This window comes from Lissotriton helveticus, chromosome 2_2 (genome assembly GCF_964261635.1).
Source record: "Lissotriton helveticus chromosome 2_2, aLisHel1.1, whole genome shotgun sequence".
In the NCBI taxonomy this organism is placed as follows: domain Eukaryota; kingdom Metazoa; phylum Chordata; class Amphibia; order Caudata; family Salamandridae; genus Lissotriton; species Lissotriton helveticus.
The window spans coordinates 75341203-75366951 of record NC_136060.1 but is presented as its reverse complement, the minus strand read 5'-3'; the positions used below and the strand labels follow the sequence as shown (position 1 = coordinate 75366951).

At 45.2% G+C, this 25749-nt stretch overlaps 1 protein-coding gene across 2 annotated transcripts in view; it reads right to left on the bottom strand.

Annotated features, from left to right (window-relative positions):
* Window positions 1–25749, bottom strand: part of FGL1 (fibrinogen like 1) — a 340864-nt gene that overhangs the window by 289124 nt on the left and 25991 nt on the right. For both annotated transcript variants that reach the window (XM_078678112.1, XM_078678111.1), the window contains one exon: window positions 4441–4624. In XM_078678112.1, the coding sequence (XP_078534238.1) occupies window positions 4441–4624 (184 nt within the window). The remainder of the gene's footprint in view (window positions 1–4440; window positions 4625–25749) is intronic.

The following is a 25749-nucleotide window of genomic DNA, read 5'->3' as shown; positions in this document are numbered from 1 at the left end:
TCTTTTCTATCTCTTTTGCTTGTTTAATTTCTCTCTGTTTGGCTTCCTTTCGCCAAAGGCGGAAAGAGTCAAACATTGCCAGCCGGGCTTTCTTCTTAAATAGCACAACTTCCAGATTATCTAAAATATCTAATTCGAAACTACCATGTTGGGGCCATCGTAAAACACCATCTTTCTTCGTATACCGGACCCATACTTCGTTATAAGTAATAGGACCCACTCCGTGTTCTGAATAGAGCTCATAAGTCGGAGTTCCAACCAGAGGTATCGGACACAAATCCTCCAATCGGGAATCCCCGTTACAACCACAACTAAACCATTTCCTAATTTTGCTAAGACCAGGCATCTTATGGTTCACTAATCTTGCTTCAAACTTCAAGGGGTTATCGACTATCGATACACTCGCAAATATACAAGCCCCTCGGCTTCGATTGCTGCAGTAATCGAATCAAACAAAACCAAGAACCAAAACAAAGTCGTGGGAGTGACCCACTTATACTTAACCAAAATATCTGTCACGCCACCAGAAGACCGTCTATCGTCTCGCTCTACAAAGCATCTATCGAGGGTCCAAGACAGGTCGACAGTCAGGGCGGCAGTCCTTCGTAGCCGTCGGAAAGCAGGAAGCCTCGCAGAAAACACCTTCGGTCCACGTCGACATGCAGGGGTCGATGAAGTGGCGGCCTTCCTCCAGAATTTCCTCACGTGGCTCCTCACGATCCTTGGGCTTGGACCGGTACCGCTGAAGTTGCCCACGTTGGGCGCCAACTAAAGAACCGGGTCTTTCAGAACCCAGCGGCTTTAGGGACACGCCCGATGTCTTCGAGTTCCCCTGTCCTGGCAAACAGAGACACGGAATACTTCTAGGTGGCGTCAGAGATCACATTTATTAGCTGCAGCTAGTAACAGTAAACCAAGCAATACAACACGGTGTACAACTCAGGAGACTGCTCAATTTTCGTAGAGCAAGACACCACTTTTTATGCAACTTTCGAACCATTACGAATGCACACCCACTGCGGCAAATTCTGACCAATGAAAACACATTTCTACACATTATTACATTCCAAAAAGCTCACTTTACATCGTACCAACCCCACAAGTTAATTATTAGGATTATCCCAAATTCGATTACCAAAAGCCGGACAAACCCATAATTGAAAGCACTACCCATGTAATGAAAAGTCGTAAAGGAAAGAAACAATTCAGATGTTGATTAGGCTAAGATGTGTGCAAGAAACTAAAAGTTAACGATATCCTGAACATTGATTAGCAATACCAGACAAAGATCAGCTTAAAGAAACTGGCTTCATGTAAGGGTCAGTTTCAAGTGACAGGGTCAGCATCGTGCAGTTCACTCGCATGTCGAAAAGGCCCACGTTAAATGCTTACATGAACAACGAGGCCCATGCAACTTCGCTCGTTCGTTTGCCCTCGTTGGTTTGTTATGGTGAGAAGCAGTCGGAGTTCCAATTAGTCGAAGAGAGAAACTGTAGTGTGCAAGAGGTCACTCTTCCACAGCTGAAAAATCTTCCTCAGAAAAAGCTCACCAGCCATTGAGTGAGACTACAAAGGGACAGCATCCCAGGCAGGGGGTTTAGGTGGATTAGTCCAGGTTGAACTGAGGATATGCTTCAGTGGTGTATATTTGTTAGTATGCCATGTGAGATGCTATCCGTTTTTCACTTTTTCCACCCACCCCCTAAGTAATAGTTGTACCAAGTAGAGGTCCATCCTAGGGCCTTTTGTTTTTTGGATATGGTGAAATAAAATCCTCTAGTTTTTGGTGAAACCTCTACATGTGTGGGAGACATCACTGGCGCAATTTCCTCCACCATAAGGCTAGTTTCAAAATGTTGATACGCAGAGTTTGCCAATGAGATGGATTTAGTATAGAGTGTCTGAACAGGCATGGAGGAGACCTGGCTAGAGTGCGGTGAGGCTGAATCCAACAAAGAAAGATACTCTTATACTTAGCTTTTGGGTCAGAGCAAAATTCTCTTAAGTGGGAGCTTGTTACAGGCCATGCCTAATTAAGTTTCAAAGTCCTTGCAGAGCTGGCCCTGATAGGTTTCCAAAGTGAATATACTTAAAATATGAAAAATGTGCTTGACTGAAGCAGGTGCCACCAGAACCCTTAAGCAGAATGTGAGGTGCGCAGCTTGTCTAGCATCACTCCGAGTCCATTTTCCAGACCCTCTTCCACTTTCCTAATAACTGTTTTTCCAATCGGCACAGACTCCACAGACCTTTATCTTCCCTCTTTCCTTTATAGTTGTCTTCCCACCTAATTCTCCCTCTCCTTCGATCACTACAGAAGTTCCGACCAGTAGTGTAAATCTAAACTCTTTGTTGCTCAAAAACAGCTGCATGAACAGATAGTCTTTAGTGCTAACCTGCGTCCAAATCACTAATCCAAGCCATGCAAGATGCACTGTGTCTTATGGACAATAGGTTTCTCCTTCCTATTTGCATGAATGGAACTGTTGCAGAAGTTTTTTCTTGATGGCAGCAATGTCCACGTGAGCCGTGAGGGCTTTTATGTTTGAAGAAAACAGCGAGAGAAAGAAAAGGGGAAAGGGAAGAAGGACAATGAATTGCTATCTGTGTGCACATTTACTGACTTCAGTTTCTGAGGAAGTTACCTATTTTCACATGCCTGTTATTGGCATGTCAGGGAACAGGGCTACATGGTTCTGATTATCTATCCTTTGATTGCGATTCTTTTACTGAAAAGGAATGTCTAGTGAAAAAATATAAACAATTCTCTTTTCAAATTTTCACATCACAACATCCAAAATTTTCATTTCGTTAACTATGTTTGATGTAATTTGGAGATCCATTTTGATATCTTTTGCCGACTTCTCCAATTTGACTTTTTTCAGGGTTGTTTTCCCTGCTCTCAGTTATTTTTACGATTCCATAGATGTGTTTCTTTTCCCTTTTCACTTACTATGCTCATATACTGGTCTTGTTATATATATATTTTTTAATTAAATGAAGCAACGACTACCATATTTTCCTCCTTTGTGTTACTCCATTTTGCTATGTTTCACTTAATGCAGTAATTTGCCATTTTACTCCTCTTCTTTTACTCATGTCCACCTTCCAAAGTTTAAAAGTTGATGATATCTCGAGGTATAAAGCTAGTCTTTCACCTACCCTCGAGGTTACTTTGCCCATGTTTGTTTGCCCACGTGTATTTAGTTAAATTGAATCATACATAATGGATCACTTGGGTTCTGCACTTCTTAGAAACTAACACTTGGTTATGTCATTGGCATTTTGTGAGTCGAGTCCTTTTCTTACTTTTTCTCACTTTTCTGACCCCTAGATACTTTTTGTTCATTGATGTTATTAGTAGGGGCGTTTATCTAGTTTTGCGTCATTAAACTTGCCCTTGGACCATTGTTCTAAAATAGTGACTGTTATTTGTGGCCTTTGTCCAGGGGTGTCAGATCTGCAATTGTATAAGAGAATTGACTTGTGTGTTAATTTGATGCTCAAAAAGGTAGCTAGGTTTAGCAGTCAAAACATATTTTTGGAGGTAGTGGTAATTTGGGAACTTTGAGATAATGCGCCACCGAAATAATACACAATAAAGTTAAATAACCATTCAGAGCTCCATTTCTTAAAAAGTAACGTTGGACATTTAAAAAGATTAACAAAACAATCCAGAATGTTCTTTTACACAGCTTTAGTGAGAAGGAGCTACAATTCAAAGGGACGGTGTCCAGTTAAAGGACCACTGGGATATGCTGACCCTTTACATTAGGATATGGGCACCAGACACAGTTGAAGTTGAGACCAATAGGATTTCATTGGCAATTGACCCCCTCAAGGTATCAAACTTTAGTGGTTTGTAGCGTATTAATAGCTACTCAATGGCAAACGAGATGGTCTAACGCTTTGGAAACAGGCTACCACCCTCTGCCAATGCGATATTATCATATGTCCAAGGATGAAAAGATAAATGCTATGTTTCCCTCTGAAACTGAAAAGGTGGTTACATAAACTCGATAGGTTTTAGTAATTATATCACAGGAGCCACATGAGTGCAATCCAGATTTTACACACTCACAGTTTGGGAATGCAAGGCCTTGGCGCTATTACTATAGGAAATGACATGTTTCACATGGAGAAACCTCAACTCTTCAGTGATGCCTATACAAAGCCTTGAAATAACGCGACTCAATGAGAATCCATGCATACTTTAGTTATATATTCTACGGAAGTTGTCTCTCATAAAGTGCAGGAAACCTTTCTTGGTGTAATATGTTCAGAAAATGGAAACACATTATCTTTGCAAACATACCCTTATTTAAAGACTGAAATGAAAATAATATGTGGTGGGCATAAATTTAACATACAAATAATAGCTAGAAAAAAAGTACAAAGTGAGTTAGAAGAACACAGTCGTTCACAAGGATAATACCTGACCTGCATATTGTCTCTTCTCCTCTCCCAGGTCAATGACACTGTTTTCTTTGCTTATTTCGACCGATTGCAGCTCCTTCTCTAGCAAGAGACTTTGGATTTTGATGTGCTGTTGCTTGATCTGATGCTCCAGCAGTCTCACTTGAGCTTTGAGTCTCAATTGCTCTTGCAGACAGTTCTCAAGAGCCTGCATGGAAAACAGTATTAATCAGACTAAAATTAGTGATGTAGGAGGTTCCTCCACTGCTCCAAAAAAGAGATAAAATAATGAACAATGCTTTAGCTTTCAAAGTTGGACTTCGCTTCATACAGCAAGAATATGAGTAGTAAAAGTCATGGTATGTTGAGCATGCAGTGAAGGGGGGGACAGTAACCAGTGTTTTAAGAATCGTAGAGAGTGTCTAACTTTGTGAATGAGAGGCAAATTTTATTTGAGTGTTGATGCACTTTGTGAGAATTAGAAGGACAGTGTGAGGATTTAGGGGCAGATTTACGAGGAAGTGCCGCAGCGTGGCACCACAAGCCCTTTGGCTGCGCCACGCTGCAGCACTTCCGATGCATAGGAGTGCAACATATTTACAAGGATATGTCGCATTCCTGTGCTCTCCCCTGCGCTGGCGCACAAACTGCTGCCATGCACCGGTGCAGGCACCCTTGTACCATGGCGCAAGGATGCCTGCGTCATGGGGAGATTGTTTTTGTGCAGGAAGGGTCACCTTCCTGCACAAAAACAATCACTACAGGCATTTTCCTCTTTCAATGTGTGCTGTAGAATGCAGCACACATTAAAAGGAGAAAAAATGAGGAGAATTGAAAACATTTCTCCTCGTTGCACCTCGCTACGCCACCCCTAGGGTGGCGTTGCATTCAGACGCATTTCCCGATTTACGATTCCTCGTAAATCTGGAAATGTGTCTTGTTTCATGGGTGGTGCGTGGGAATACCCACAGCAACACCCATGGAACACCCCTTTTCACGCAAAGTGCTGCCTGTAAAGGGGACATATTTACAAGGAGAGGAAAAGCCACACAGGGTGGCTATTCCTGTCTTTGTAAATATGGAACAGGAAAACACGCCACCGGTACGTCACAAAAAGTGACATACTGGTGATGAATGGAGCTTGTAAATCTGCCCCTCAGTGTTCAAGGTGATAAAAGAAAATGGAGTTAGTCAATATGATCTCAAGGTCTAAATGTGTTAGTCAGTTTAATAATCGGGTCAGGTTCAAAACTCATTTCATGCTGTGGCAGATGACATAAAATTCAGCAATTTTATGGTAAACCATGAACAAACGGATACACCACCATGTTGAGAAACTGCTTCTTTACTGTACATTTATAACAAAGATCAAGAAACACTAAATGACTTCATCCAGTATGTTTGAGGATTGAGCTGGACCCTAATGGTCATACCTTAGTCATGCTGAGGGAAGAGTTCAAAAACAGAAAAAAGAGTAGTGTTAGCACTTGTATTTAACACCTGTTTATCCCAAGACTTCTAAAGATGGGTTGCAATGTTTGAATGGTGTTTGAAATCAATAGGTATCCACCCCAAACATAGGAAAAACAATTACACTAATATAGTCACATATTCTCTGGAATTATTCTCGATATACCATCAGATCAGGCTGCTCTAACTCTCTGGGTGCTTGACATCCATTCTTCAGGGTTGACATTCTGTTGTTTAGGAGTGATGGGATGAATAGAGAGGGTATTTAAAACAAATAGGATCGTCTGATTCTCAATCAATCAATCAGGCAACTTGTCATCCCGGGGGGCTGGAGTTTTGCAAGCCTCAATCAGATGGCCATGATAGTGGTAGGGGCCAGGTCTTGAGCTTCTTCCTGAAGTTTTCGAGTAATGGGGATGTGCGAAGGTGGAGGGGGAGGTCGTTCTAGGACTTGGCAGCAAGGTAGGAGAAGGAGCTCCCTGGCCGGTTGATTGAACGTCAGGCAGCTGTTGATGTAGGCGGGTCCGGTTTTGCGGAGGGCTTTGTAGGTCTATGGGAGGAGTTTGAAGAGGCATTTTTCTTGGACGGAGAGCCAGGAAAGAACCCAAAGGTGAGGAGAGATGCTGGTTCCTCTGGGGAGGTTGAGGATGAGTCTTGGTTCTTGATGCTGTGTTCTGGATGGTCTGGAGGTGGTTAAGGTGCTGTTAGGTGGTTCCGGAATAGAGGGAGTTGCCATAGTCAAGTCGGCTGGTGACAAGGGCCTGGGTGACTGCCTTCCTGGATGTGACGGGGATCCATCTGAAGATCTTGCGGAACATGCAGTGGGTGTAGAAGCAGGCATAGGAGACGGCGCTGATCTGCTTCTTCATGGTCAGTTGGCTGTCCAGGATGATTCCGAGGTTGCATGCGTGAGTGGTGGGGGCCACCATGAGTCATCCCAAGGGGAGGGTTTCTTCTGAAGATGAGGACCTCTGTTTTGCCCAAGTTAAATTTTAGGCAGTTGGCCTTCATCTAGGTGGCGATGTCGGGCATGGTGTTTCAGAAGTTGGCTTTGGTGGTGTCATCGTGTTCTGTGAGGGACATACTGAGTTGAGTGTCGTCAGCGTAAAAGATGATGTTGAGTCTGTGGGTGTGGGCAATTCTGCTAGTGGTGTCATGTAGGAGTTGAAGAGGGTGGGGCTGAGGGAGAAGCCCTGGGGTATGCTGCAGATTATGTTTTTGGATGCAGAGGAGAAGGGTGGTGGATGGATCCTCTGTGTTTGGCCGGAGAGGAAGGAGGAGATCCAGATGAGTGCGTTGCAGTGGATGGCAATGTGGTGGAGCCTGGTGATGAGGGTGTGGTGGGAGATGGGGGTGAAGGCTGCCAAGGGGTCGAGGAGGATGAGAGAAGCTGTTTCACCTAGGTTGAGGAGGCATCTGATGTCGTCCTTTGCTGCGATATGGGCTGCCTTGGTGCTGTGGTTGGGCCAGAGCCTGATTAGGAGGGGTTGAGCAGGTTGTTCTCCTCAAGGTAGTCTATAAGCTGATGGTTGATGGATTTTTCCAAGACCTTGGTGGAGAAGGGGAATAGTGAAATGGGCAGTAGTTATTGGGATGGGCAGAGGGTTTCTTGAGGAGGGATTTGACCTCTGCGTGCTTCCTGGCATCTGGAACAGTTGCTGTGGTGATGGAGGTGTTGAGTAGTTCAGCGAGGAAGCTGCCAATTACTTCCCTTCCTAGGTTATAGATGTGGTGCAGGCAGGGGTCCGTGGGTGCTCCGGAGTGGATGGTGTTCATAATGGAGATGGTATCTTCAGTTGAGAGCTGCTTCCAGTCGGTGATCCGGTGGAAGTGGGAGGCATCGATTTGGGTGTGGATGTGGCTGAGTTCGGTGGGATGGGGGTCGGAGTTGCGGTAGTTTTGTGGTGTAGTTCACCAGGGTATCGCAGACGGTTTGGGAGGGGTGGATTGTGTTTTCAGTGGCGAAGGGGCAGGAGTAATCCCTGACAATGTTAAAAAGTTGCTTGGTTTACTGTATGGGGATGGAGAAGCCCATATTTCTTGCCCGGGGTTGCCCCAGTAAACACTATAAGATTTGGAAGAGATGGGCCGATTACAGGGGTCTCTGGCTGGAGCCGCCGGCAGAACAAAACCCGGAACTGGAGGTTTGAGCGCACTCTGCCGTAGGAAGTGTGTACATGAATAGTCGGATTTGTCAGACACCGTGCAGGGGGGAGGGATCCGGGTGGGATGGAGTTGGGGACTGTTGGAGGAGAAAGGGGGGTGGGCTAGTTACTTACATTGGCCGCCCTGTACTACCTGTAAAAGTCATAATGGATTGCATTGTTCTACGTGTGTGCTGCTGTCTGGCAGATACCTCTGGGGTACAAAGATCTGCGACTTTCTATGTGATCTATCAATAAAATCTGTTTAAAAAAAAAAAAGTTGCTTGGTTTACTACTGCCTTATGTTGAAGTGAAATAAAATGTCCATACAGAAGCCCTGCAACCTGGCTTGCTTTCTCTGAGCTCTTACTTCTATTCAACAGAGTCCTAACTGACACTCTGATGGGCACTTGTTCTGAGCCTTGATCTTGCCCACTGGTTAACCGGCAGATGGCCGGACGCCAGAGAGTGGCACCTGGTGACCCTGATCTTCTTATGTAGCATCCTACTCCTGACAGTTTAGTGGTCCAAGCTTCCAACAGAAAGGTGAATCCTAATTTATGGCCCACAATCCCGTCTAGGATTAAAAAAAGCATTGGCATAGCCAATAGGTCTCGCTTTTGGGATCTTATAAATGTTAAGAGAGAGCTATTGGCTTTGCCAATGTATTTAAGCTATGCTGTAAGGCAGCATGGCAGCTGCGCAGCATGTTGAAAAGTTATAATAAAAAAGTGTTATAAGTATTTTTGCTACCTTATATGTAGGCAATAAGACATTATATAGAACTGAATGACCCTATTAAAAAATATATATATATAAAAAAGTTGCTTGGTGTGGCTGGCGCTCGCCTCAAAGCGTTTGGTGAGGGCTTTCTTCTTGCCCTCCCTGAGACGGTGTTGGTAGCTGTGAGGGCAGATCTTAAGGTGTTGAGGTTGGCGGGGGTCTTGCTGGAGCACCAGTGTCTCTCTAGTTTCTTGCAGTGGCATTTGAGGGTCAATAGTTCAAGGGTGTTCAAAACACCCCATACCGAGTCGCAAGCGCAATTTTTCAAACGATTGACGGAGAACTGCGCACCCTGCTATGGATGGGGGATAGCTCCCGAATTACACTGCGTAAGCCACAACAGGGAGTCTATGAGGGTGAGCTGGTGGTACCAGACATCAGGAGTTACAACCTGGCGTCCCAGCTTATCAATGTAAATGACTGGGATTTTGCACCATATACTGAACCAGCATACCAGGTGGACTGCCATATCATGGGGCCTGGTGGTTATCCAGTGGCATTGTATCATATGGGATGCGCGACACCCTTCCCTGCACACACGAAGACGATGATATAGGCATGGCGTTCGGTCACAAAACTATTGGGGTGGGAGACTTAACCCCATTGTGGGACTGAGATCAGCTGGGAGAAGTCAGATGCTTGTTGGGCTTCCGCAGGTGGGGCCTCATCGGGATCGATCACTTTAGAGATGTCTGGCAGACTGGAAGATTGTCCCGCATACCTCTAAGGGGAGACGGGTTGAACCAGGTCGTTACACTACCCGCTAGGTGGACCACGAGGGTGCTCCACGACGCAGAAGACTGTTGGCGGTATGCTCAGAGTCGAGAAACGGGCCATATCGATCCTTAGCAAAGAGAAAAAAAGGGGGGGAAAAGAGGGGGTTCTTAGGACGAAAGGCGTGAGCGCGGGAGCACGCTCCATCTCCCTAACAATTAGAGACCGTCAGGCGCTTACTAGATAAGCAGTGATACCGTTAGTACCAGTGATAAACAACAAGAATATTATTTGTACATGGGCTACTTTTCTCCTTTTCCTTCATAGAGACCGACTAGCTGGCGGTACATGGGACCCGCTAATGATATAGGGGTACCCCCCAGTCACAGATTCTTCTACGGGGGCCGGTAGGCTTGAAAAGAGAGGCCACCTGGTAATGTATGAAGATAACTAGTATGGCATACTAGTGAAATAGTCAGTTTTTAATTTGAAATGTTCTCAGTTCGAGTTTTTTAATTGACACGAAGAGACACAGCTAGTACATTGTGTGTGTGTGTGTTTTTGTTCTCCTGTTTTAAATACAGGTACAATAAAGGGAGAATCCAGAGGTGCAAGTTTCACGCTGACCCGAACTAAACCCTGAAGAAATCCCCGGTAAAGTATTGATGGTGATGAAACATGTCGGTTTGTGGTTTTTAATAGAGCGAGCAAACAGCACAGAATAAAGATATAGTTGCCAGTTTAGCACAGCTCTTTTTAATTGTGGGTCATCCAACACTTTGTCACACATATGATTTTTGGTTTCTTTGCACACCGTTTATCCCCTTTCTTTTTGGGTTGACAGATGCTGATGATGATAAGTGGGGATTCAGGCGAGTACCAGCCTGTCATATCCTCCCCTGGGTGTTGCTCCCGTGAGGCTCTGTCAACCTTCCCTTCCCTTTTTTCACAGTAGTAGAGTGGAGGAAGGAGACAGTACCAACTGTGAGGCATACACACACATACACGTATTTTAGATATATGGGAGCGAAGTTAAGCGACTTTTAGTAGCGCACCGGGCTTGAAGGGTGACTTAGACCCTCTGTCTGATAGTAGCAATAGAGAAAAATCTAACTAGGGGTATACATCCCATAGTATTCTAGGGAAGGCCATTGTTGTTGGTAGCTGGGAGTAACACCAAAAGAACCCAGTGGCACAGTAACATATGTAAGCAATTGTATCCAAGGGGGAAACCCTTCCAAGGTAGTTAATGCTCCTGGTCATTAAATACCCCAGAATATCCTTGCACTTGTATAATATTGCTACTGTAAACCAGATCATTAAAATGTACTGTGAAATTCACCAAATTGTTACATTGGTGTCATTTAGATGGAAGGCTACGTAAATCTCACCTGTTGGATTTATTTTGCGATAAGGCTCCAACATTTTTAGGTCTAGCGTTTGCCAAGACATGTTGATTTGACTATAATTCTATGTATAGGGGTACTTACTTATAGGGACTTTTAGCCGGCATTCTTCATCCATTGGTCTACTATTTTGTCATTCACAGTTTTCTTACGCCCACTACAGCACGGTGCAATAGGGCAGCCCTCTTCAGCCACTGACTAATTCACTGTGAGTGTCGGCATTCTGCTCTTTCATAAGGACCACATCCACACACAAAGTATTTCCCCTCAGTTCCAGGGGCCACTAGACTACTATTGCAATGTGTGCTTTTGGCAACCAAAGAGGGATTTTTGCTTTAAGTCAATGTTTTTTTCTTTAATTGATGAGGGGGCAGCTGCCTCCCCAACAAGCATTGACAAGGCCACAAGACTGGCTGCTATCTTCAGGCCTATTGGTTTTGACAATGTTTGGTGTCCAATTGTAGTGCAGTGTAGTGAATGTCTGGTTTTGAGGGCCACAAAAAAAGAGCATTAAGAACGGTTATAACAATCTAAATTATATAATGGAGGTCCCATATTCAGTTTAGGCATTGTGATAAGTTCAGAGGTGAATTTAACCTGTAAGAAATGCTTATCCTGTGATTCACTATCAAGTCTTTCTCAAGGTAATTATGATGTGTCTTCTAGAAGCTACAATAAGAACACGTTTTCTATAAATTCACAAATATCTTGTCCATCTACGTGAAAAAGTCTGCCACACTAAGTAAAAAATACTTCCAATAGCAGCAGCAGGATGTAAGTGAATCCCCCAGTGTTCTGCTGCAGTTTCACCACAGAGTTCTAATGATCAACTGGAACATTAACAAGTCATATTTGTGGCAAAAGGTAGGTGTACCGGAATCCCATATTGCTCTAATAGTACCTGCAGAATTGAAAGCATTTCCTTTGGAAGTGGCCACAGTAAAGGAACAAAATGTAGCCTTTATTTTGTCATAATAAATATGGTTAGTGCACCAAAAAGCTACAGTGAAGACATATTTTCTATAAATTATCAAGTATATTCCTCAACCATGTGAGAACAAAAGTCCAGCGTGCTGAGTTAATCATGTATTTCAACAGCAGCAGCATCCAGTTACTGGATACCCCAGGACTCTGAGGTAGCTTCTCCACAGATTCTTAGTGAACATCAAGGGTGCTAACATTCTATTTTCAAAATATGACAACATTGAGGTATTCCTGAATACTCAGTTGCTGAAAGAGGAATTGTTCCATTTAAAGACTTCCCTAAGGAGCAAGTCAAAGTTAATGAGCATTGAGAAGTTAACACAAATCAAATCAAATGTTATTTCATGCTGTGGAACTCCTAATAGGATCACACAAAGCACAGAAATGAAAATACAGAGACAAGACAAAACAAAACTTAAAACTGGAATGGGCCCTAAAACATCAACAACATTCAATAGAAAGGCAAGAAGTACTTTAGAAAGTTGAAAACATCGAGGGCGTGGCTTGGGAAGCCATCATGGCAGACGCCATCTGAACCATCTCCGTCTCACCAAGCCTATAAACCGGCATCATCCGCAGCTAACACCCTTTGGGCAGACTCAATGTCAACTGGACTGGTGAGGGGTCCCCATGCTCTGAAGTCGGAGGAGAGGCGCCCCCAGGGACACTAGAACTTGATCCTCCTGAAGCAGGGCTGCCTGGGCCTGGCCTTCGCGTCTCGCAACGCTCAGGGCTCAGCCTGGCTGCTTCGGGCGGGGCACGAGATGGGCCGCTAGCACATGCACACGCCTCCCGGCTGCAGATTTACAAGGCAGCCCTTCCTTGCCCAGGTGCTGACGTGAGATGTAGCCCGCCCTAGTGGACTGCCTGGCTCGAGCCTGGGTGGTGAAGGGAGGGGACCGCGCAGGCTCGGCAGCATTTCCCTCCCAACGTGGTGGTGTCAAGGTAAGTCTGCCCTTCCCCGAAAGGCTGACTAGGAAGAAATACATAACAAGGCTCAGGCACAGCGCCCTGGTTCACCGCAGCCGGACGGCACATGTGCCTCACAGGACTGAGTGAAGGAGCCCACGGCCCAGAACTGCCGATCTACTAGAGCTCCTGGCCCACACAAGGTAGGCCCATGGTGTGGGACCACTCGTCACTCCCCCGAGATATGGGAGCCCCTCTGGGAGTGCGTAAGTCTCTGGAGATACGCCCGCTGCAGCATCGGGTGGTGCATCAATTTCCCTGGGCCGAGAAGGAGGCCTTGTGGACCGAGGAAACAGATAGGAGCATGGATTATCAGCCCTACAAGATTTTGGCCTGGAATACGGTGGGCCAGCAATGTGGAACCACTTGCGACTTCACACGGGGTGGGGCGATGCTGTGCATCCCTCTTTTCCCTGCAGCCAGGGACTTCTAAGGAAAACTTTGGGCGCGGACGCGCATGGGCCCATACCTACCTGAGCAGCCTGAGTGTCCGCCCTCGAAACAGCATAACAGACAAGCGAGCGGACACCTGGGGGTCCAGCAGGTGAGATCCCCATAAGGGGTCCGCCTTCCGGCTGTTCCCCCGGTTGCAGAAGGCTGTGTTATGCTTGGTGCAGCTTGCTGCCTGGGCCAGACTCTATCTGTGAGGCCTGGCCCGCAGTAATCTGCTAGGGGAGAGATCTTAAAACCCCACTACCCAGAGTGGTGGCTGAGTGGACAAGTGGTGCCGTGGGGCTACGGTCCACCTTCCTCTTACCAACATGACAAAGGACACTGGACCAATACACCACTGTCCTCAAGGGAATAGTGGCACTTATGGTGGGGACCCTGTTACAGACAACGCCGCCCTGCTTGCGGCCATAATACAATCCCGTGACATGTTGGATGTCAAGATCAGTGAAATTCCTGGAGGGATGCAAAGGCGCTTCAACCAAGGGTTTTCTGATGCAGTGGTTAGGGGTCTCTTCTGCTGGAGGGCTCTCTCTCCTACTGTTTTGTTGTGCATCGAGCCCACAGAGCACTCATAAGGAAGCCCCCCCACACCCCTTAGGGGAGCGGCCCGACCTATCATAGCCAAACTGTTGAACGGTATGGACCGGGACACTATCCTTCACTTTGCCAGGGGCAACAGAGATAAAGTGATTTATGACACCCACAACATCTTGATCTTTCCCGACTATACCCGGCTTGTTCAGCAGCAGTGCCAGTCATTCGCTGAGGCCAAATGCAGACTCTGAGAACTGAACATTCAATATATGTTGTTGTACCCGGCTCAGATGTGTGTAGTTTATAAGAATAAATCCTTATTTTTCGACACCCTGGAGGCTATCTTCACATGGGCCGATGAAACAGCGCTCATACTCCGCCTCCTCCCTGTCGGGCCTATGACTCTTCCCAAGACGGTAGAAGGAATGGGTCAAAGAAGTCCACCTCCAAGCGATGGCATAGGTCCAGGTCCAACTGGCGCTCCCATACGCAGGGTGAAGACTCCTGACTACAGTGAGAATCTGCAGTGAGCCCAGTTACAAACTCCTAGGCCTCCTACATATAGACTTGGATTGGTTGGTTCGCCCTTGGAATAATACCTGGCTTGTTGGATCCCAACAAGTGTTATCTGCATGCCCTGAAACACTATGGTTGGAGATATTAGGATGTTGGGGACCCATTGGCGGGAGACTCCTAGTGCCCCCCATTGGAGCCCTGGGCCCATCCGTCTGCGACAGATACTTCATGTTGGCTGATGGATTGAGAAGAGGGGAGGAGGGGGAGAAAGGTGTATTCAGTTCAGTTATGTTACGGCACAGTTACTGCTCGACCATACACCCCATGCACACACCTCGAACCCGGCAGCCCACCTACGTTACGGGGGTGGATATCAGCCACCAAGCCGGAGAGAAACGTCGCCGCCAGGCGCAGGTGGTGGATCTTGAGACAAGCCAGCGTGCCCTAGTGACAGAAATCAGAGAGGGCACAAGAACTAATGCCAAACGTGACCTCCTCATCACGCAACAGCAACTACACCAGTTGCATGCAAACAAAGCCCAACATATATGGCAGGCGACCCAATCCAGGATATATCAATGGGGCGAAAAGTCCAGCAAAATCCTGCATCACCTGTCAGGATGCGCTGTTGCCCACCATGGTGCTGGCACTGCGTAACACAGAGGGGACTTTATGCACCACACCCGCCGCAGTGTTCGCATCATATTATTATATACTTTATACAAAACAAGAAACCATAACCCGAGACCAAATTCAGGAGTTCCAAAGAGATATTCCACCAAAATCAGTACTGGATCACATTTGTGAATAACTTGACGTACTAATCACGATTGAAGAACTCAATAACGCACTGTCGGGCCTATGACCTCCCAAAGCACTGAGCCCCAATGGGTTCCCAAGTGAATTCTTAAGATTTCACATGACCCGCTGGGGCCCACACCTTCTTGAGGCACTCCATGAAGTCCTAGAACAACACATCCTTCCTCCAGATTGGCGTCAAGATGAAATTGTGGTGCTCCTCAAACCGGGGTGCCCACCTGAGAAACCCTCCTCGTACCACCCTATCTCCCTCCTGAACATTGAGCCCAAGCTCGTTAGCAAGGTCCTTGTAGACCATCTACGCACATGTATCCATGAGATTGTTCATCCAGACCAGGTGGGTTTTATGCCACACAACATCATGTGGGTCCATAATGCTATTGCAAAGGCCCCAGATCTTGGACGCCCCGCTGCCCTCTTACTCACCGACATCAGCAAGGCATTCAACGTACTCAGCTGGGATTATTTATTTCTCCTCTTGCGAGCCTTTAATTTCGGCCACATTTTCTATCAAACATCAGTCTTTTATACACAGGTCCCTCTGCCTCCGTTCGGGTGGTGGGGACTAATTTGAAGTGATTCCCCATCCATCAGGGCACAAGACAGGTATGCCTACCTTCCCCACTACTATTTGATCTGGTGATCGAGCCCCTGGAGACATGGGTGAGGCGGGACCCCGTAGTGCGGGGTTATGACAGGTCCATAGAAGCATCTGACAGAATTGCATTATAGGAAGATGACTTCTTATTTGTTTTTTACAGACCCTGGGATCCCTGGGCCACGTATCCTGCAAAATCTACGAGTATTTGTGGAAACCACAGAGCTTAAAACCAACCAAGTGAATTTGTTGTTGGCCCGATCTGTGGAGACCAGGGGAGGAGCTCCTGGTCCACTCAACTAACTCATGCTATGGGAGGGTTCCGTTATCTGGGGGTATTCGTTTCACTGTGCCCGATGTTCTCATGGTCGCATAATATTCATCCAATATTGCTGTGTCTCAGAGAGGAGATAAAGGCGTGCTCACCTCTACCCTTATCCTTATATGGATGGTCAGCCATCTTCAAGATGGTCTCCCTTCCACGAATACTGTACCGACTTCAAAACCTCCTGTATGTCATCCCACCATCATGGTTCCAGCACGTCAATTCTCTCCTAAATCAGTTCCTATGGGGAGGGAGCACAATTTGGATGGCCCTACGGACCTGCACACAATCCACTTATTGCGGTGGGATTGCCGCGGCAGACATATACGCATATTACTACGCTTCTCAATTGCGCAATATTAATGAGTGGTGGTATAGTGCAAAGGTGGATCCAGCATTCACAGTCGAAAGGCAAGCAATGAACCCTCACACCTTACTTGACCTCCTATACACCCAGACGAACCTAGATCACCTGCCACCCACATGTAAGGTGGCCATATCATCATGGTGGTGCTCAGTTAAGAGGATGGGCTGGAAAGGACGACTGACACACACAACCCCACTCTGGAACAGTACCTACCCTCATCAGGTCACCACACTACTTAGCTTTCAGGTTTGAGACACTATTGTGATCTCAACACTAGGTGACACAATGCACGGGACAGTGCTTAAGTCCTTCCAACAATTACAAACAGAATATCAATTGCGCCGTAGTCAATTATATAGATACCTCCAACTCAGGCATGGACTGACACCATATATCCATTCTCTGAAAGACCTACCGGAATTCCATGCCCTGGTCTAGCGCTTGTTGGTGGGAGACCTAGACTCTCACAAAATTAGACAGATCTACCAGACACTAATCGCCCAGTCGCACCACACTAGATGCACTGCGCGTGACATGGGAAGGGGATATCCCTAACCTCACTGATGATGACTGGACTGAAGGCCCTAGCAAGTCCACGTGGTGCCGCTATCGCTACCTGGTACCACCTAATCCAATTCAAATACATGCACAGAGCATACTATACAAGGTCCCGGCTCTGGTGAATAGGTGCTATTCCATCCCCTACTAGCCTTAGATGCGGGGATAAGGAGGCAACTTTCCTGCATACAGGGTGGTTCTATAGGGCTCTTCAGCCATTCTGGCGAAAGGTGACCTCATGCCTAGAACAGGTCTTATCCTGGCGATTCGCTCTCGACCCCAAATTGTTGCCACTACACAGCACTGATGGGATTGGGAGTAACTGATATAAGCAACACCTTCTATACCTGGGACTCACACTGGCTAAGCGGGACTTAGCCCATCACTGGAAGGGGACTTCGCTGCCATCTGCGAATGGGTGGAAACGTGCCATGGATAGATGCATGGGGATGGAGATAACGGTGTACAAGGTGCGAGGCTGCCCACAGAAACAACATAGGTTCTGGTCTCGCTGGGCAGTTTACAGAGGCAGGTTATGCCCCCTTACAATCCTTGGAATCCTCCATTACAGATACCACCCACTCACATAGGCAAGCATTCTCCCTGGATTAGCGGACATGAGCACTTGGAAGAACTTGACAGGAACTGTCTATGGGTCGGGGTGGGGTGTACCGCCTATGACGAAGTTGGTTTTTCATTGTTTTATTATTTCTCCAGGCATTTGTTGATGTCTTACAATCTAGGTGCATGTATGCAATCTTCTTTAAGTGGATGTATGTAATGGGCCTCCAGGGGCCAGGATGTACCAGCAGAAAGACCATTAAAATGTATTCTTAAAAAAAAAAGTTAAAAATGTAATTACAAAACATTTCATTTGAGGGGTTAAGCAATAAATACATAGCCGCAGAAGTCGTACGAACAGATAATCTTAAAAAGAGGGGTCTCAGCCACTTACAAAGATAAAAAAGCAAGGCTGGGCATATAAATAGAACATGTTTCAAATCCTGGCTTTCATTTTTGCAAATGTGACAAGCGCTTGGATGTTACAACATTTAACGGAACAATTTTTAGGCAAATTATTGCCCAGAGGCATCTAACCCAATGGGCCATATTCCACAACAAGTAATGCTTTGATTTATTCAGAGTGAAGCAGTTAATTACTGAGAGGTTAACAAAGATATTAAACCAGCTGATATTGAAGCAGTGTGAGGTAAAGTATGTGTTGTGATAATGTATAACATTGTATATTTTAAAAGGCTAAAATGGTTAATGAGAGAGATCGTTCCAATGTCCAGCCTCTCCTTTCCACTGCTGTTTCCTCAGACTGTCCATCGTCTCTGTTACTTAACACTGCCTTTATCTTAGAGCTGTGGGAATCGACTTTTTTTTTTAAATGTTTCCCACTTCCTTGTATTGGGTACTGCAACGTTATGCATGAGCGTGCACTGGCTTCAAAATAATGTTATTGTGGGATAACTAAAATAATATGATAAAACAACATTAAAAAAATATATGAAAAATGTCTCTCTGTATTCGATAGAAGTTGCACATTCAAACAGAATTAATTAAAACACCTTCCAAAATGCTGATCTGAAAGAACAACGCATGCAGCACAAAAGAGTGAGCCCATTGATAATCACAAACTGCACCTCTAAAGTTACTACAGCCAAAAAGAACTCATAATAGTGATAAATGTAGCTCAGACCTTGGATAATTCCAGCACCATACATGGCCAACCACACGTTCTGCAACACTTCCCCATAGACAATAGAACACAATAGGAAATAACCGTAAAATAAATCACTTTATTTCAGCTTTTTAAATTATATATACATTACATTTAATATTAAAAAAATTAAATACATGAAAATTAAGTATTATTTCAAGGACAAATATTGTAATATTTTTATGTAAAAATAAATGTAATTCTAATTCTTCTTTTTTTAATTACATTAATTTGAATTCATTCCATACATAAATGTTTGAAAAATATAGTAAATAACTATACTATTTTACTTTTTTAATAACATTTCAAAAAGTATTTAATATATTTAAATAATTAAATATTTAATTTAAAATTAAGTGAATAGTGCTGAAGCATTTTTTATATTTTGCTCTACATTTCAAATACATATATTAAACTATTTTACATTAATATTAAACAGAAAAATAAGTTTACCATTTTTTTTTAAAGTTCAATACACTTTTAAAATGCTTCCTATACATTACCGTAGAGAGATCTCCACCATTGTCGTGAAGAACTCTGGCTATGTGTGAAAAATTACTGATAGGAATTTTACTCTTGCCTTCCACAAAGCGATTTCTCGCTGCACGATTTTCTCAGGATTAGGCCCCTGGTCACGATGTCCTTGAACTTTAAGGGCCGGCTAGTAACAAGCATGTTTTACTTCCCTCCAGCAAGCCCCATTTCCTCACGGCTCTAAGATAGCGCTTGCTTTCAGCCTGTTTGATTCAACCCCGCATCCGGCCCGAGTTCCACGAGGGCGATATGTCTCTATGCAATGCAGGACGCATGTGTACAGCCTTCTTCCATTTCATAGGTGGGTGCTTTTATCTAAGTCTGATCCTCACATGTTCTTTAATAAACGAGTCTTAGTTCTGCTGGCTCCCCACACAGCGTCGAGCGAGCTAGGGCTGCATGCATGACTGCCGTACCACCAGTGCCTGGCTATTCTGACAAAGGATATTTTTTACCTCCAGAAAGAAATCAATTGGGCATTCTTCCCTGTCCTGAGCCTAACCAGGCTTCCCTCCGATTATTGTTAGGTGAGTCCTTCACCTCCTTTTCACCATTTGAACACACAACACTCTCATGGATAATGATGCTAACGTCCGCTCTTATTAACTTTACAGGCTGCCTCTCCCACTACTCCAGTCCTGATGAAGACCCATTTGAAGTTATAATACCGGGCATATAGGGTTGAAACGTCTTCGATATCCCGGCACAGTTCAAGGCCCCGTCGCAAAATACTGAAAGTGATTAGAGCAGCAGGGTCATTGTGATGGTTCTTACCCTGGCCCCTTAAAAACTTGTATATATTTTAAAACCACCTTGTACATAACACGCACTTCTTGTGTTACTGATCACACCATGTCACTTGATCACTATTCACCTTGATTGTCACATTGCTGGTAGCCGTTCTTTATAACAAACTTATCTTGTATACGGGTGATTTGGAATGATTAAATATATATAAAATACCATATCACCTTGCAAACCTGATTCAATTGTGGTTTCTGCATGCTTGTTTCTAATTGAATTAATTCCGTGTTGTGTGTTCTTTCTAAATGCGTTTACACTAAAACGTAGCAAGAGATAACCTGCTTTTCCAATTCAATTGTAATGATAAGAAATATTGTGGTTATCCCCGACAGAACCACTGTACCGCTTGTATAACTATACCCAGATTCTGAGGGACACTGGGTCACCCCATTGTTTATTGAACATGGGATTGGAATATAGACAAGACATTTTTGTAGAACAGCTCTGTTCCTTCACTCAGCTGCTCAGTCTGACCGGCTAACGGCTAGGGCGCTCGACCTCGGACCTGGGGATCTTGGTTTGAGTCTCGGTAACGACAGCAAAACCTCCTGTGATTCTTGGCAAATCACGTAATCTCCCCGTGCCTAAAATGAATGTGTGTCCTCATGTATTGTAACTGGTGATATGTAAAGTGCTCTGATACCCGATTCGGTTCGGGTCTAGTTCGCGCTATATAAAACCCTTCAAAATTGTATATACATTTTTAATAAGGTGGATTACCAACCAGAATAAAACTCAACTACGTGGACTGTCCAACCTTTTTTAAACAGCATGCACACACAGCACCTCACTGTATCTACACACCCACGGGCCACACACCCCCACTTCATCATACGACTAAGGAACAAAAGATCTCCGATAAAGAGCCCCTTTGCTGGTGCTCGTTGGGCATTGCAGCGCTGGCCCAACGAGGAGCAGGTCCAAATGATGAAGCATGACACCTAGCTTGCTGGGTGTGTGAGGACCCTAGTTCCTCAAAAGCGGGATCCCCCTATCCCACTACCTTCTTCTCACAAGTCCCCCTCCCCCAGCCCATCACCACCAATCCGCTGGTGTTGAGTGCTCTAATCCAGAGGAGCAGACTCCCCCCCCCCCCCTTTTTGCTTTACATGACTCAGACGGGCATGGGTCTTGGACCTCTTTAAAAAGCCCCCCTCTTATCCCCCATCTTTTGCTGACATTTCAATCATAAACATATTTTGCATACATTTCATTTCACATAACCTCTGTGAATTAGGTTTAGTACTTGGACGTGCAGCTTTAAACAAGAGAATCAAAATATACATATAAAAATTCATTACAACATCTGAGCAATGTTGCAAATACTTTGTGATATGTTTGTAGTAATGTCTATGAGCTTCGGCTCTCAAATATTCTAGCAACAATGTTTGCAACATTGTCTTCAGGTTAGCTATAATGTTTTTAATACTTCCTATTCAAAAGCGATTCCAATTGTTTGGGCTAAGTCTGTGTGCTTGTGAGAAAAATCTCTTTGGTTTAATAATGGGAGCAGGCACACTTTTGCTTTTACTTATTTTTGCTTTGGGATCGTTGTCCTAATCTTTCTTCTTTCTTTTGCAGCTACCTCCTGGTTTCGGTGTAGTAGAGGATTCTGAAGATCTTCAAGACGGGCTCCGACCACCAAGACTGGACTGGACGAGTGGAATGATTTTCAGTTAAGCTGACAGGAAAGCAGCAGGAGCTCAAAGCGGAGCTGATTGCCAAGCAGGGCGTGGCTGCAAGGCATGCCTAAAATAACTTTTGGATCCAAGAAGGCTGCTTTGAAAGAATGTTCAAGTAGCTGCCAGGGTGTTCTAGATGCTTCCAAAATGTTTATGACACTGCAAATGCCAAGAGCTCAAATGAATGTTCTAAAAGCTTCCAGAGTGGTCTAGGAGGTTGCAAATGCGGTTTAGTGGTTTGTGCCCAAGTTTCTTTAATTTACACATTGTTACACTGAAAAAGGGTCTATGCATTCAACAACGTATTAAGTCCACCATGCATTCAAGTAACCGGGGACATAGCGCCTTCTCCATGCCTCCATGCCTCCATGTTGTTACTCCTTCCATTTGTGGTGCAAATCTACGACAACTGGCTGTGCAACACATACTGTTTTCCAATGGTGGGGATTTACTGAATGTTCATGACAGATGGTTAATGAAGGTGTTATATTCGCTAATAACTTTGACAAATGCAAACAAACTTTGGCAGCAATGTACATGTTTGGTTTCCTATTGGTATGTCAAGTGAAACCGAATGCAGGGATCCCATTTTAATGTAGATCTGATAACTGGCCTAAAGTTAAAGGGGTGGGGAGAGTCAACAGAGTTTTGATTTGCTAATGACTTTGGCACTATTTGATGGATTTTCATGAAAGTATAGGTACCAGAATTGGGCTTCCCTTGGCCAATGGTAGGCGGGTTGCCTCTTGCAAGCCCCTGCTGCATATGGCCGAAGATTATGTGCAGGAGGATTTAGTCTTCAAATGTGTTCATGCAGGACCTGGCCTTTGGTCAGGCTCTTCGGTGAACCCTCCTTAACAAGGCTGAAGGATATGCACTGAGAAGAATAGGTGCAACCTCATACAGAGGCGTTATCATTTCCACAACCAATAGTAAAATATTGGAAACAACTTATGAGAATATTCCTTTGAAGAAACACTGAAATAAAATACAGATCAACGTACATTTGGAGGGGGGGGTAAAAGTCTTTTGAGCATGGAAACAGTAAATTTCTCTGGGGCCCACAAAAGGGCCTTGTGAACCTTAGGCCTGGCAGCTGCTGTCAACCAGGTGTCTGCCGATAACACTCCACTCCGGCTAGGGAGCCTTCGGTTGACACGCATGGTCTGTTTTAGGTAAAGATTGGACAGTCATCCTCTCGTCGGGTGCAAGAATCCGCGTTGGTTAGGACTCAGTGGAGAGCACTGGCTCTGTGAGAGGGGTCAGCACTCAAGAGTCAGTAACCTGTTGTGCTTTTAGATGGAGCTGGGCTGGTGAACTAGTGGTGGACCTTCTGCGGTCATATAATCCCTTGACCTTAGTCTGAGGCTTGTAGTGGTTACTTACCATCTCTTCCCTGTTTGAGGGAGTCCGCCTGTGTTCCAAGAACCGTGATGCGCTCTTGGGCCTATTTGCCCTAGACCTGGGATGCCCTTAAGAACTGTAAACTGAGTGGGAGTCTATAGTACTGAGCAGCTGTACCCTGAAATTAGTAAGATCCATAAGAATCAATCTCTGGTTCGTGGAACTTGGTGACTAAAGCTGCCAAAGGAAAGCTCCTCCACCTCGAGATTTTTTTCAGAAGCGGCAAATGCTGACCACTGTGAGGATGAGAAAGGAGAGGGTTTGACAGAGTGGGTGACAGCCATTTTAGCCTTTATAGAGAAGGTGAATAGCAAATTCAATAAAATTGGCAAGAGGATGGCAGTCTCTGAGGCTGCAGTAGGTCAAGTGGAGACCAAAGTGCAAGAGTTGCAGCACTCCATGGCAACACAAGAGAGGATGTGACCATGCAAAGAATGGCAGAGGATGTGTGAGGATCTGGCCTTGAAGAGGACATGTTTTTGGATCCTGATACTAATCCCAAGTCTCACAGAGAGACAAGTGGCCATGAGCTAGAGTAACCTCAAACGCAAGCACGCCCTATTGAGGTAAATGGGGATGAGGTTGAGGTCAGTCAAGAGAGAGATAAAGAACTGTAGACAGATTTTCGCTTTTTTATCAGGGTGTTTCAGGAAGGTATGCCTTGTCAGACCACAAGTATCAAGGTCCACACTTCTAACAGAGATGTCAGGCCTAAGTAGAGAATAAACAAGAAGTATTATTGGGCACCAACCAATTATGACTTCTCACATAGACTATGGTAGCCAGGGACTTGGAGCCTAGATACTGGATAAGATGGTCGCCTGCTGTTGGTAGTTATCAGGACAGGAGGATGGCAACACTGGAGACCAGCAGCAAGTTCGATCAGCACTGAAGAGGAGTTGGTAAACTCAATAAGCAAAGGTGCAGTAAAGAGGACAGAGTGGTCAAACTACAATCAAGGAACATATAACTGAGCAGTTGCCAGGCAAATGACCACTACTGCTTCTTTCTATATTTACCAGTAAGTGTCCACCTTTTCTCAATGCCTTGTTCTGATTGGGCCTTTTAGCTAGTTGGACCTGGAAGCTTTGTCTAACCCGCCTGTTCCCCAGACACCACTTACAAGCCCTCCACAATCTCCATACCCTTATCTTCCTGTGCACTATTTCCTGATGTTTCATGGATGCTCAGGGTGACATCCAATACTCTCCACTATCTTTTCATGACAGTATGTTGAGAGAGCTCAAGACTTCCAGCCTTGTGTGCTGCCCTCATTTGTGAGCTTAAAGGTGAAGATGGAGTACCTAGATAACGTTAGGTATTTACACAACATGAAAATCTTGAGCTGGCCAGCAATGGAAGAAGAGTCCATGGACAATCTAGGTGAGACTGAGAGATTTTGAAATAAGAGGTCCATCTTGAAATGAGTGACAGGCCACTTCTTCTGGAAAAGGCGGGAAGGTTTTCCACTGGGAAGCAGGATGGACTGCAGAGCAGTGGGCACAGTGATGTCTGTGTTTCAAACGAAAGGATGATGTGAGTCATTACTGATTACACTAGTGCTGAAGAAGGACGTTTTCTACAAGGGGCACAAGTGTTTTTTTATTTCTGCATCTCAGTTTAAATATGGTGATAGGAGACAGAAGCTGCAAACCTTATAAAAACATTACTGTCATTTCAAATGCAGTCGTTCATTCATTTCCCAATGTACCTGAGGTGGTACGGAAAGTGGTTCTTCTACTTCCCAAATGGATACATCTGGTGAATATCTCAAATCCCTCAGGGTGCAGAGTGGTGAGGAGGCATCGCTTTTTGATAGGGATGCTCAGTGAGACTCCCTGAAAACTACACACGGTGGCTTGCTATTTTTTCTGATTAGATTTGGGGCTGGCTGGCTTTTTTGAATATTTCCGACTTTGAAGGTGAGACCGGTGAATTTTGCGGTTTGCATATTGCTGAAGAATGGTCCTCTATTTGTGTGTCCTATTTCCCTGAATCTAGCCCCACTCTCGTAAAGTAAGTCATATAAGAGCATTGTTCTAACGGTCACAGGTCTGACTGACTTCCACACGTGGGAAGCGTGCGTCCTTGGCATCTTTAAGCATAAGAAGCAAAAAAAAGTAGAAACCAAATTTGCAATGCTGGCCGTACTTCTAGCAAAATGCAGTATAGCAATGTACTGGCGCTCACCGGGTAGCCCCCCAATAGCAGCATGGTGGGGGGCGGTAAAGAAATGGGGCACAGCCGAAGAAGATATCATCAGGCAGGAGGAGGCTCGCTGCATGTGTCGGCACCCTATATCATTAGACTGGGCGATGCTCCTTCATGACTTCAGGCAAGCACAAACTACCGGCAAGCCACCCGGACAGAACCAGAGCCCAGCGCGCATTGACCCTTCCCAAATTTCCTCCTCCACACTAGCTCACCCCCCAGGCCACCCTCAGTGGATCACACCACTAGTAATGTTGGGAATCATTGCCCGCAGTTAGCATAACAACATGGAGCTACGCCCCACCTACCCCCACCCCCCCCCCCCCCCCCGA